Source organism: Phaenicophaeus curvirostris, chromosome 2 (genome assembly GCF_032191515.1).
Source record: "Phaenicophaeus curvirostris isolate KB17595 chromosome 2, BPBGC_Pcur_1.0, whole genome shotgun sequence".
Lineage (NCBI taxonomy): Eukaryota > Metazoa > Chordata > Aves > Cuculiformes > Cuculidae > Phaenicophaeus > Phaenicophaeus curvirostris.
Genome location: NC_091393.1, coordinates 68877885 through 68892497, shown reverse-complemented (window position 1 = coordinate 68892497; position 14613 = coordinate 68877885). Strand labels below are relative to the sequence as shown.

General features: G+C 39.4%; 1 protein-coding gene across 6 annotated transcripts in view; it reads right to left on the bottom strand.

Annotated features, from left to right (window-relative positions):
- Nucleotides 1–6316: 6316 nt before the first annotated feature.
- Nucleotides 6317–14613, bottom strand: part of CHRM3 (cholinergic receptor muscarinic 3) — a 268811-nt gene continuing 260514 nt past the window's right edge. For all 6 annotated transcript variants that reach the window (XM_069852361.1, XM_069852362.1, XM_069852365.1 and 3 more), the window contains one exon: nt 6317–8179. In XM_069852361.1, coding sequence (XP_069708462.1) covers nt 6358–8179 — 1822 coding nt within the window. In that variant the 3' untranslated portion in view covers nt 6317–6357. The remainder of the gene's footprint in view (nt 8180–14613) is intronic.

Below are 14613 nucleotides of genomic sequence, written 5' to 3'. Positions count from 1 at the left end.
TTCCCTGAGGCCAGCATCATACATCCCAGTTAAACTCAATCAAGGTTTTATTTCTTACAAAACCAGAAAAGGCTGAATGATCTAGATATATCATGCATTTCTCAGTCCTACCAGGCAAACAAGGTTTTTAAAGCTTGCACAGTTCCACCTGTGGAACAGGCAAATGTAAAGTATTATTTCATGCAACAGAAAGGGAAGAGCAATAGGTTGGGGTGAGGGAGGATCATAATTCTTTCTTCCATTTCTAATGTGAGAAGTGATATTTTTGTTACCTTCAATACTTTGCATTGGTGACTTGCTTTATTTTGCCCTTATATATTTGTGACAGTTGCCTCAAATTGTTTTAATAGTGGTTGAGTCCTGTACTCACATTAAGAAACTGACAGCCATGTTCACATGAACATAGAAGTTTCTCTTATGTGACTTCAGATAAAATACACTGTTAGAAATGGAGGCCTTTGTTTTCCTACTTGGCAAAGCCAGAATGATTTTGATTAAGATAAACCCAGTTAGGAGTTAAACTTAATGCCATATTAATGCAGTAAGTGAAATATGGTCATAAATTTCTAAATTTTGGGTAATGGCTGAAAAGCCAGCACAACATACTGAAAAACACCACATTCAGAAATAAAGACTATGTAATTGGAAAAATACGCACTAAGAGAAGATGTGGAAAACTTTTCTTGCAACTAAGCAGAGCAGACTTAATTACAGTTCCACTGTCCTGTTACATTTGATGAGGCATCAATGGCAGTGTTTACCGTGGCTGGTAATTTCATTGCAAGTTTGTACATCTGTATGCATTGCTCTAGATGTGCCTGCATCTCTCTATGTGTATATGAACAGTATCATCAGACATACGTTATCCTTCCAAAATATACATAGTGCATAGAGATGTAGAAGTACAATTTGCATACTTGAAAATATATGTCGGAATGAGCCAGGAAATAAGTGGCACTTAATGTCTTCCTATATTACCTGTTCTCCTTCCATTAAACAATCTCTGTCAGGGCTAACTGAAATTCCCCTGAGCCATTTTAATATTTAAAATGAAGCAAAGAAATCCTCAAGCACATTTAGGAAGGTATCCGGAAATAACTACAACAAACTTTCTTGAGAAAAAAAATACAATCTATGTTATATTTTGAATGTATAATACGGGTGTTGAAAAGTAGTCAAAGTACTGCATGCCCGTATGACACAGTTAACGAGTTTTCCAGTTAAGACTGTGAAGACGTGGTAGTGACATCAAATACTGTGATGATAAATCTCAGCCAATTGTGGTGTCACAGTGCATGAGACAGAAGAAACATAGTGTATAGTTCCAGACTTCCCTATACATACTAAACATGTTTCCAACAAATAGCACGATTGGATTAGGTACCTCACTTGCTTACTTTAAAAGCTGAAGTACAAAAATAACTAAGTATCAGATGTTACAATTTAGTATTTTCCCCAATACCTGTCCGGCACTTCCTAAATGCAGAAGTAGAAAAGTGCAGATCCTACAAATGATTTAAGCCTGATATGAGGAAGAAAAATTCTACTCAGATAAGGTTTTTAAATCTATGAAAACCTGAATGCCATACATGCTTTAGCTAAGGTTCCAAACAGAAGTGCTTGCGTATCATGGGAGTCCAGTTCATGAAACAGAAAAGACAGCCATCATGAATACCTCAGCTCCACCACACATCTGTATATATCCTTTGGGTTATAAAGAAGCAATCTACAAATATACTTCGACCTGCTCCCACAAGTAAGTGCAGTGGTATTCAGATAGGTAAATACATAAAAGGAATATATAAAATAGAAAATCACAGAAGTTGGAAGCAAATTATGAAAAGGGACAGTAGACTTACACAGGTCAAAGCATATTCAGAGTTACTGCAACGAATATGGATATTTTTAGAGATTTTCAAATGATAATTCATGAACTGGATGAAGTTCAGTCTAGTGGGAGCTTGGTAGAATGTCCTTAAGAGGCGGATCATCCCCAGATGCCCCGAAGGTCAGGCTAGGTGGACAGCCAACTTATGGTAGAGGCCATTTCTGCCAATAAGAACTGGAATCCTGCTCCAGTCCTTTTTGATAAATGTTAGACAGCTTTAGAAAAGAAAGTATCAGACCTCAACGCTACAGCTGCTGGAGCTAGTAATGTGCCTTCTGATAATCTAAGAGCAGGTTGACTTTGCAGAGAAATTTTTTGAAAGGGAAAAAAAAAAGCTTGGTATCAAGACAAGCTTGTAAAGCATGTTTTACAAAAAGAATCTGCGAGCCATTTTGAGGAGAATTGGAGTTTTGCATCTCAAATATAAATTTGAATAGGGATACATAAATAGTCAGATGGTTAAAGGAGTAAGTGAAATGCAGTTTATAAATAGCTTAGTGTGACTACCCTACCATATGTATGATGGTAAGATGATAACGGTATATTCAAAATTACTGATGCTGCTAATCAGGGAAAAAAAAAGATAAAAATTTCCTTTTGCTTTGATGTTTGCATTCTGTACAGGCAAACTGAGTGTACTTTGTGACTTGTATTTGCTTCTTATATAGAAAAAGTTGATAACGACTTTTTAGAATATTCTTGCAGAAGAAGTGAGGAAAACTAATAATACAGAGAACAAAACAAGAAAGTGAAGTCGTACTTGAGAAAGGTCACTAACAGCCTCTGAATATCTGTATGAGAACCTCACAAAACTGCCAGATTATTTAGGTCGTTTATTGTTCAGGCTATACAGATCCACAGGTTTAGTTCCTGGCAACTGCTCAGGCCACTCCTATATTTGTTTAGCTTTAGAACAGTGCCACACTGATTTGCAGTTTACTTTTGCAGGAAGTGTGTTATGCTGGGGTAGAATATAGTGCTTCATGCACCATGACATGTGTCCCTGGATCTTTGGATCAGACATTTATTACAGCTTCTACTGATACATAAGAAATAAACTTCTATCACAATTATTTTACTTTGTGAAAGCTAAGCATAAAATATAAACTATTTTGTTGCCTTAATGCTGTTCAGAGGCAGACAGTGATTGGGGTCTATTCTACAAAGCTTTCTCCAGATAACTCAATGGCTACAACTTCTGATTTTTTGATCCTCTTCATACGGAGTCTAATCTTTTACTATTGCAATTAATGGGGATGGTGCCTAGCCTCTGAAAAACCAGCTTTCAATGTGAGGAGTGTTAATGGGACTGAACTACTTGTTTGCCCTCAGAATGATCCTTTTTATCATGTTTCTGACTTATTTTTCCTCAAAACAGATGAAATATTACATAATTTGTACTTCTTACAAGCAGTGCTGTGTCAGATTGTACCTTTTGGTCCAGCATTGTTTTTCTGCAATCATGTGCACCTGTGTTCATAAATAATATATCCACTTGTGCATATAGCTAAAATTTTTGTGTGCACGAGTTTAAAGCAAACAGATTGACATACAAAATACAAAGTAATTTGATCCCCACTGTACTTGTAACACAGCCGAATTATTCATATTTTATAGTGCATATTACATTAAATAAATAATAACTAAATTGATCTATGCTACAATTTGTGTATACATACACATTTTATGATGCCTGTAAATAACATTTTAAAGCCTGTTCACACATCAAAAGACAGGTTGTTTATTTCTCTGTTAAAACAATCCAAGGGTTTAACTCTTCCTATTATGTAAACAGTGGTGACAGACGCTTTCAAGGAAGCTTAACTTTGTTAAAAATAAAAGTTTCCCATTGTAAAATCAATACTAATATACCATAAATCCCCCTGACATACTCTGGCTTCCTTACATGCTCTCACATTTGGTCTATTAGGGGCACAGCACTACTCTAGATATTAGAAGATAATAATATGGCAATATATATAGATATAGATATATATTTAAATGTCAAAACATTAGTTAGGTCAACTTGAGTAATGAATATATTTCAAACATATGCTTCTTTATAAATAAAAGTCATAATTGTCTTTGCAACATGGGTGCCATTTAAGTCTTTGGTTTTATGTGGTTACCAAAACGGTAAACCAATTCTGGGTAACTTCAGCTCAAAACACACTTGTGACATGGATGAAGATTTAACTTTTTTGTGTTTTCTAGTAAGCTTGTATTTGCAGTAGATTGGCAATATTATTTACAAGCTTACATTTAGGTATACATTTTAAACAACTCATACAAAAGAAAGACTTGTATGTCAAGAGCATTTGTTTTTGTGATAAGAAAGATAGGTATACTCTATTCATTTCTCAAGGAGACCTTTATGAATCACTTTATAAGGACACTACAGCTGAAGACTGAAGAGCAATATTTATCAACATTAAATAAAACATTTGGTGAAATATGTATAAATATCTCTTCATATGAACATAACACAAAATTAAATAGTTCAGATACACAGACACCATTTAATATATTTCCACTGTTGTCAAAATCATCTGTAAACACCATCTCACACTGAATACAAAAGCAGCTTTTACATCAGTTCTGTGTTCACAACACTGATGCCCCTTTGTAAAAGAAGATATTTGTTTTGTTTTATTTTCAGCAAAATAAAAGTCTAAGCAATAAAAAACCATTTTGGTCATTTCAAAGGAGAATACAAAATTATCTTTCAACACGTAACTAAATCAGATTTAGAACAATAGTTTAAAGTACAATCCTTTCCCCAGGGGATCTCTGACTTTTATAAATCACACTATGTTTGGTGCAGACCACATCATAAATACCAGGAAATACTTGTCATGTCTAAGCTATAAATAATAAAGCCCTTTTGTAATTTTCATTATCAAAAGTTGCCAGGTTACAAATTGGCAATATCCAAGTTTTTTATAACACTGAATAACCTGGCATTAAGCAGATTTAGGTGCACTTCTGATGACTTTTAAATCAGATTCTGGAAAAGAAACACTTCTTAGTAAGGATCCTTCATATACAAAAATAAAGCATTTCTTTTACAGAAATCTTTTGCATCTGAAAATTGCCTGGGCAGACAGTGCGAGCAGGGAGGCTCCACCAAGTTCAGCCAGAAAATTACAACTTGAACTTTCATTGGAATCAATACAGATACTGTGCATGGCATCTGAGCTGGGTCCAAGAAGGGTAGTGCATCCACATGGTGCAAGTCAGGACAAGGTATCGCAGTGTCTGTGCGTGTCCTGACAGCAGCATTGCCGCCCAAGCAGAAAATGGGGCTCCTGCTAATGGCTGCGCCCTCGTTCCTGAAAAGCTTTCTGTATGGCCCAGATGTGGGGTCTCACCATCCTACGCCCTACAAAGATAACTTCATACTCTGCTCTCAATATCGTCTTCAATTCCTTTGACTTCCTATCTTTTAAAAAGGTGCTATCACTCTGGGGGGAGTTACTGTGCTGAAGATTGAGGTTTAACTGGGTGTATGCCAGTAGACTCTGTAGACTGTTAGACTACGCAGGCTATACTTTGGTTCTCTCCATTTGCAATGTGGACATCATATTTTGGTTTCAAAGATAAACTTGAATTCCAGGTGGCAAATAATGTGATATACATTTTAATATGATTTTCTGGTTTTTATTGTTTTGGTTTTTTTTTTTCCAAATTTCAGTCACATGTAATTGTGGTGGGGGGCCCTGCAAAACCTAGAACAACAGATCACTTCTTTCCTGGTATGTGTGTATTTTAGAGGTGTGAATGCATGTTATGCATACATACACACTCTCACACACATATATAACATGAGCTGCACACATAGATATTTAGCAATCAGGAATCAGGGGTACATTTGACAATACACCAGAAGAGAAGTAGACAGGAAGCTCTACCTGGACAGCAAGAAGCAAATTTGCAACCTATACAGTGTCTCAAATAATTTCATAATCCTGTTTTGCTAGCTTGCTACATCTGTATGTGAGTTGAATTGAAAGTTGTTGAATTCATTGGAAACAGAAGAGTTGGGCTAGCTAGATGTGCTTACCTGAGATCCCAGAGTTGATTTTAATCAAGGACTGGGCAGATCAGTAATGGGTTTATAATTGCTATACAGCTTCTTGCAGATTTGTAGGAAAACTTAATAAAGTCTTTCATTCCTTAGTAAAAACATTGAAGTTTGTTAGTTTTTGCTGAATGCAGACTTGATTTTTATATTAAACTGGATTTATTAAAAGGATACATAAGCCTGACAGTTGCTGTCATGTCTTAATGTTTGAACCAGCACCCTGGAACCACCCTCCCACCCTGTCCCATCCCTTCCTATCCTGTCCTGTCCTGTCCCATCTTGGCCTATCCTGTCCCCTCTTATGCCACCCCTTCCCCTCCCTTCCCTTCCCTTCCCATGCCATCCTCATTTCATTATTTTTTGTAATTGTTTAAAAAATACTATTCTATGAAGCCTCCCTAGGGATCCGCTTATGAAAAATTACAGACTGCCTTTGCTGATACTGCTGTTTGCGTCGTTTTCGTTTGTCACACTGGCACAACAGTAGCATCTTGAAAGTGTTTCTGAATGTTTTGTTGCACAGTGCATAGCACACAGGGTTCACCGTGCTATTAATGTAGCAAAGCCAGTACCCCAGGTTCCAGAAAGTTTTGGGGATACAGTTGCAAAAGGTGTTCACCAGAACCATGATGTTATATGGGGTCCAGGTAATGATGAAGGCAAACAAAATGGCACTGAGTGTTTGTGCTGCTTTCTTTTCCTTGATAAGTGACATTCGTTTTCGCTTTGTGATCTGACTTCTGGTCTTCAAGGCAAATTTTTTTGCCAGGGTTGCTTCCTTGAAGGACAAGGGCAAGCCTGTAGATGTCTTGGTCACCGATGAGATGCCATCAGAAGCTGCAGTTGTTTCTGCTGGCTCCATCTGAACTGGAGGCTTAGAAAAGCTCTTTTGAAAATTTCCACCATCCTGAACACTTTTGGGAGGGTGCAATTTTTTAGTTTTTTTTTCCTTTGATTCTGTGTCGGATTTCTGCAGTTCATCCCCTGACTCATGCAAATCTTCTGAGGAGGGTAGTTTTGTGGAATTGAGGATGGCACTGTGACCAGGAAGTTTTAGCACAATCGAATAGATGGCTCTGGTCTCTGCAGCCATGTCTTCTTCATCAGAGGAGGCTGAATTTTCAAGGGAGGCAGCAGCGTCATTGTTGTTCCAGCTGTCACTGCTACTGTGTTCTTGGTCCCCCTGGTCCGCATTGGGTTCCCAGCTCTTCATTGTGAGCCAGAAGTGGCAACGTCTGTACTTTCTTCGGGTGGAGCGTTTCATGCTCTGCCGTTGCAGCTCATAGCTGCTGCAGCTCCGGGAGCTGCCTGTCTGGTGCACAAAGCGTGCTGCCTCTGCTTCACTGCCTGAAGCCTGTAGCCCTGCTAACTCTTTGGTGCGTTTCTCAGTTTCCTTGTAGATCCTCCAATACAAAATACTCATAATGGTGACTGGCAAGTAAAAGGCAGCTATGGCAGTGCCAAAAGTGATGATAGGTTCACTTAGAAACTGGATGAAACATTCATCAGGAGGCACAGTCCTCTCCCCAACAAAATACTGCCAGAACAAGATGGCAGGGGCCCAAAGAACAAAAGAGATGATCCATGCTAAACCAATCATCACTCCAGCCCTTTTGGTTGTTCGCTTAGCTCTGTATGTAAGCGGCCTTGTGATGGAAAAATACCTGTCAAAACTTATGACAAGGAGATTCATGACAGAGGCATTACTGGCAACATAGTCAATGGAGAGCCAGAGATCACAGGCCAAGTTTCCCAAAGCCCAGTGGTCCATGATGATGTATGTGGTGAAAAGATTCATGGAAATAATACCTATGATCAAATCTGCACAAGCAAGGCTCAACAAGAAGTAGTTGTTGACAGTTTTCAGCTGTTTGTTAACCTTAAATGCAACAATCACTAGGATGTTTCCTACGATGGTCACCAGTGCAAGGATCCCAGTGAGGAAAGCAATCAAAACTACTTGCCAGACACTATGTCCACCCAGAGGGTCTTTGCTTGTGGCATTTAGTGACATATTGGTTGATTCCACAGTGGAAAATGGAAAACTCTCTGTGGTCCGTGGGAAATCATAGCTGCCAATGCGTGATGCCGCTTCATCAAGGAGTCCTGGTCCATGTGAATCTCTCTTCCAGAAGGAGCTCACATTTGAAAACAGAGGTGAGGCTGAACTGTTATTCTGCATGATCATTGTGACTCTCTGACATAGTCTGCAGCAGGAAAAAAACAAACAAAACTTAGGTGAACAAGTGAAGACGGTAAATGTGTCTACATACTCATACATAAAAATCCTTCAGTACTTTGAAGGAGGTCTTTAAAAGCCAAAGATGCCTGTGACAAATTCCAAGTTAGAGGTGTACATGGTAATACTCAGCTTACAGCTGTGATTAATCTGAGCAATCACTACTTCCTTAAAAACATTCACTCACTGAAGCACCAAAATCCCAGGTGAACTAGAATCCTCAGTAGTATTAAAATGCCCCCTAACTTTAACTCTTGCTTAAAACACTTCCAGACAGATCTACACTGAACTATACATCTTAACAGCCCACTGTCCTGGAGCCTTCAAAAAACAAATGTCAGACACACGCAGCCACAAATTCTGCAAGTTCGAATCAATGCCACTCCCCAGTACTATCCTGGCACTGGCAAAACACAGCCCCAGCCTCTGCTACCTCCAGTTACAGCTAATGACAAACAAGACTACTGTTCCATCTTTCCTTAAACTACAGAGATACAAGCCAGCATTATTTCACTGTGTCAAGCTACTCTAACCTGTGAGGCTTCAAAGATCTTTTCATTTTCATCTACATTTTGGCTACCTGACATAGGTACTAATAATTCTCATAAGCACTTTTTGATCAGGCCACTATTCATTTTTCAGGCACAGTTTTACACTTGGACAGGCTGGGGAACTGGGCCTGTAAGAACCTCATGAAACTCAACAAGGCCAAGTGCAAGGTTCTACACCTGGGTCAAGGCAATCCCCAATTTCAGTACAGGATCGGGTATGATGTGATTGAGAGCCGCCCTGCAGAGAAAGACTTGGGGGTGCTGGTTGCTGAGAAGCTCAACATGAGCCAGCAATGTGTACTCACAGCCCAGAAGGCCAACCACATCCTGGGCTGCATTAAAAGAAGCATGGCCAGCAGGTCTAGGGAGGTTATTCTGCCCCTCTATTCCACTCTTGCGACACCTTAACTGTAGTACTGTGTCCAGTCCTGGAATCCTCAACGTAAGAAGGATATGGAACTGCTGGAATGGGTCCAGAAGAGGGCTACAAAGATGATCAGAGGGTTGGAGTGCCTCCCGTACGAGGACAGGCTGAGAGAGTTGGGTTTGTTCAGCCTGGAGAAGAGAAGGCTCCAAGGAGACCTTGTAGCAACCTTTAAGTACCTGAAGGGAGCCTACAAGAAAGCTGAAGAGGGACTGTTTACAAAGGCTTGTAGTGATAGGACTAGGGGAGGTGGGTATCAACTGGAGAGGGGCAGATTTAGACTAGACATTGAGAGTGGTGAGGCACTGGCACAGGTTGCCCAGGGAAGCTGTGGGTGCCCCATCCCTGGAGGTGTTCCAGGCTGGGTTGGATGGGGCCTCGGGCAGCCTGATCTAGTGGGTTGTCCCTGCCCAAGGCATAGAACTAGATGATCTTTAAGGTCCCTTCCAACCCAAACTATTCTATGATTCTATGACTTTGTATATCTAATGACTTCAAAATGTCTTTAGGACAACATGTGTTAAAATTTCCTTTGAAAATATGGTCTCTAGTATCAAGAAGAAAAGTTTGGCAGATATATCTCAAAGCAATCATTAAACACTATAGGAAAAGAGAAAAAAAGCATGAATGGGATTCATAATTAAGCCTTAACCCTTTCCCGCAAGTACTTATTTAAAATGAAGACAATGAGAATACAAATTTGCGTTTCTCTTATTTCATTAACTTTCATGATCATGCAATAGTCCATAACTGATAGTAAATGCTGTCAAAGAGAAATGTTTGGTTCTTTTCTGTCAATCCTTCTTGGCTCATTACACGATGGTATGTGATACGAATGAGTATCACAATGCACTACAGTTACACAAAATATTTACCAAATAGGAGGTTTTGGTGTCGGTTCTTTAATTAATTTCTAAATTCTGTCTCCCTTGAACTGTACTTGGTTTTGTTAGCAAGCCATAACACTATGTGATTTTAAATGCTGCAGCTTATTTGATATATGCAGTAAAAGCAGAACAACAATTCCTTCCCTTAGCCCACGCACAACATCTACCCCCCCGTAACTAGCGTCCATGAGGTATTAATTTTTCTCTTTATTAATAGGAAGACAAGGTTATAATGATGCTGCCTTATCCAAATCTAATTCAATCCCTTTTAATGCATTCATCATCATATCAGACTGTGAACACAATAATAACATAATTAAAACAGCAGTAAATATTGCTCTGGGAAATCACGTAGCTGAATTTAACTCTTTCCTGATAGAAAGACTGAAAATTTGGAGCAACTAGAACAATCTCTAAAAAGAAAAATGGCAGGAATTTTATAAACTGTAAAACAACACTGATAACTTTCATTTTCTTAAAATTGAAGAAGGCTGAAACTAAAAGAATCTTTTATCATAAAAGTTTGACATTCCAAGTTTTCTTCCAAAGTTCATATGAAAGAAATGTACAGTTTTGTATGAAATTTCAGGCAAAAAGACATTATGGAAATAATTAAGCTGCTCCTCTAAAATATTCAATATTTTTTACCATTTTGATTGTTCCTTTCCAAAGAAAATTTAAAATTTTCTGAAACAAACTCTTCTGAAACAATTGCATCATGTCTTTATCATCTATTAGAAAATCTGTGGGACACAACATATAGAGCAACAAGTTGTCACTAATCCATATCATACTGTTCCAAAGCAGATCTTTAACCTGCACTGTGTGTGTGAGAGAGATTCATCACAGCTACACTAACGAAACTGAAGTCTGCAGAAAGGCATTTACAAAAAGGCAAGCAAAAGTCTAGGTGCTTTTGCTCTCATTCACACCCCCTGAGGCATACTTATACCACCTCACTCCTTTTCTTTGGCTGAAGACAACATTCATTTACATGCTTATAAAAATGAGATCCCACATACTCAAAGATTACAAATGAAAGCAAATAGAAACCCAACGTACAATAATGTTCTCCTTTGAAGAAGACAGTGATGCAGTATTCAAGTGGCTTGCCCTTTCCAATGAATGGGTGAAATAACACAGTTCACTTGTGAGCAACCTCTTGAGCAAGCATTGATAACATTCTTGCCAGTTGTTATGGGCCAGGGTGATTAGTCATAGTGGGAAAAAAAAATCTTTGACTCAAACACAGTTGCTGGAAACAATCTGTCTTGCAATATTTTACTTAGGAAGCAGGCAGCTTTTCCAAAGCTGTCAGATAGGATGAGGTCAAAACCAGAATAGTATGAGAGAGAACTGAAATAACGATATTTGCTAAATATATGCCAGAAATAATCAATGTTATAGGGCGCAGACCTTCCTTCACTGACATTAGAGCCAAAACAGGGGATGAAAGCCAGAAAGCATCCCCTCAAAAGGCATATACTTGTAAAACCTCTACAAGGTAACAGTCAATATAGTCAAGTATTGAATGAGATGTCTGACAGGTAAGGTTAGATGGCAATGATATAATTATGCTGCTTTTTCATAAAAAATGACAAGCTGGTATCATCTAATACACAAGAAAGGACCAGGTTGAAGAAACTGATAAAGGAAATGAATGTTTAACTATAGGGCATAGGACAAAACCCAGTATCACTTAGAGATGATGATAGAATCACAGAATCACAGAACAACCAGGTTGGAAGAGACCCACCGGATCATCGAGTCCAACCGTTCCCATCAAACACTAAACCATATCCCTCAGCACCTCATCCACCCGTGCCTTAAACACCTCCAGGGAAGGTGACTCAACCACCTCCCTGGGCAGCCTGTTCCACTGCCCAATGACCCTTTCTGTAAAGAATTTTTTCCTAACGTCTAGCCTAAACCTCCCCTGGCGGAGCTTGAGGCCATTCCCTCTTGTCCTGTCCCCTGTCACTTGGAAGAAGAGGCCAGCACCCTCCTCTCTACCACGTCCTTTCAGGTAGTTGTAGAGAGCAATGAGGTCACCCCTCAGCCTCCTCTTCTCCAGGCTAAACAACCCCAGCTCTCTCAGCCGCTCCTCATAAGACCTGTTCTCCAGCCCCTTCACCAGCTTTGTTGCTCTTCTCTGGACTCGCTCCAGAGCCTCAACATCCTTCTTATGGTGAGGGGCCCAGAACTGAACACAGTATTCGAGATGCGGTCTCACCAGTGCCGAGTACAGAGGGAGAATAAGGTAGAGAAGCTCTGCAAAGGGATCTGAACAGGCTGGACCGCTGGGCAGAGTCCGATGGCATGAGGTTTAACAAGGCCAAATGCCGGGTCCTGCACTTGGGGCACAACAACCCTGTGCAGTGCTACAGACTAGGAGAAGTCTGGCTAGAAAGCTGCCTGGAGGAGAGGGACCTGGGGGTGTTGGTTGACAACCGACTGAATATGAGCCAGCAGTGTGCCCAGGTGGCCAAGAAGGCCAATGGCATCTTGGCTTGTATCAGAAACGGCGTGACCAGCAAATAACAGTATTACTAAGAAATAAAAATAGTTCACAGTTTGGTAGTACTTTCCATTGTCATTGCAAAACACAACCATAAACTAACCTAAGTGTTAGCCTTGGAAGTCTAAAACAACTACCACATAAAATACACAAATAATCTTGCAAAATTAATGTGTAAATGCTGCACTATGTATCACTAAGTCCATAAAACGACTGTGAATTCTGTTTAATAGTAGACTTTGAAATGGAGTTTCAATGTAAATTGGCTAATAAATACTAGCAGAAATGTGCTTCAAATGATTAGTTACGGGGAAGCCTGGGAAAACTGTACTTCAGCTGCACTCTTATAGATGCTCAGCAAGTGCTGGAACCAAATCTTTATTACTCTGGCATCCCTGGACTTCAAAGCAACTTCTCTAAGCCACCGTTTCAATGAAAACCTGCACAGTCCTCAACATTCCAGTGACTGAGAAAGAGGAGAGTGAGAGCAACCCACTGACAGCTCCCTGCTGCCCAGTGAAGTCCTGCAAGCTGGAACTCGACTTTTTTAGTTGCTCAGGCATTAGGGAGACCACAAAATTTGCACTAAGCAGACTATTTGAGAAAATGGAACTGCTAGCAGCATGCCGAGTAGTCTTCTGGTATTGTGGCTCTTCTACAAGCTCCTGTAATTGAACTGTTTAATTCAATTAAAAATGTATTACCCATATGTTCATCTGCATATAAAAAACCTATCACTACCACTGCCACCATAACATACTAGATCAGTGCAACTGGATTTCCTTCTCTTTAGGAAGCCAAAGCAAGCTAAGTTATCCATCATTTTACAAAACTGCCATGCATTTTCTGCTTTCCCTATAAGAAGTGCTACAGGGAAAGAGAGGATGTCATGGGTCCAAGAAAAAGAACAGCGTGCCCTGAAGTGCAGTCTGCCAGCACCTGCCCAGCAAGCCAAGCTCTAAGATGGAATGATGTGTGACCAAGTGGGAAAGCAGCCACAAGTATTTTGGTAAAACAAACAGTGCAGCAAACAAACCAAACTGTGAAACAATTATAGGTTTACATACCAGGATAAGAGTTTGTAAATCATTGGTACCTTATACTACGTTACAATTTCAAGCCAGGGAGTAACAATGGAAACTATTTTTAGCTCAAGCATATAAAATTACTTACCTAAGACTACTGTTATGTTATTCACCATGGTTCAGGTTTTTTTTGTTCTTGTTTCTGCTTCTTTTTAAGACCTTACAAAATGTACAGGCCACAGAACACCACAAGCGATGTACACTTCCCAGAATTATTCAGGAAAAGTGTAGGCACAGTATAGGCAATGGCAATGCAAAATTTCACATACATCCTTCCCAGTGCACCTCGGCTCCCTACCCCACTGGAGGGACTGAGAGACATCCCACTAAGACTCATTGGAAGTGAAGGAGAAAGCAGATACAGAAATGGTCCCAAATTTCATAAATGGATGTAATACATATTTAAAAGCTGTAAACAGAAAGCAAAATGGAATAGATAGTAGGAAAAGATCTGTCACATTTTACTGCATTTTATTTCTCTCAGCTTATTCAATATTTCAGCAGTTTTGTTAAAATTTCACATTTCAGTTTACCATATTTTTTCCTTCCCTTAAACCTCCCTATTCACAAACACAGCCTCCATTTTTGCAGAGAAGCCTGTTTCTTGCTGTCTTTAAGGGGCTCTAAAATGCATTTTTCTGCAGATGGCACTCTACAGTCTTGGTTATATGTTAGCTCAAAACCAGAAAGCATTTCCGACTGAAGAATTTCACATTCTGTTTGCACAGAAAATTGCTTACCTTATTTTTCAGTTTTCCTCTGCTTTGCTGTTGTACACACATTTGCCTAAACAGCAGAGAACTCTGTTTTCTAACATGAAGAAAACAAGCCTTTAAAATGCTTAGTGCACTTACCTAAACTAGCACGTAAAGTTTGTTCCAAAACTAATATTTGGTCTAATAAATAGATTTTAAAGTTTTCCTGAAATTATTGTCAG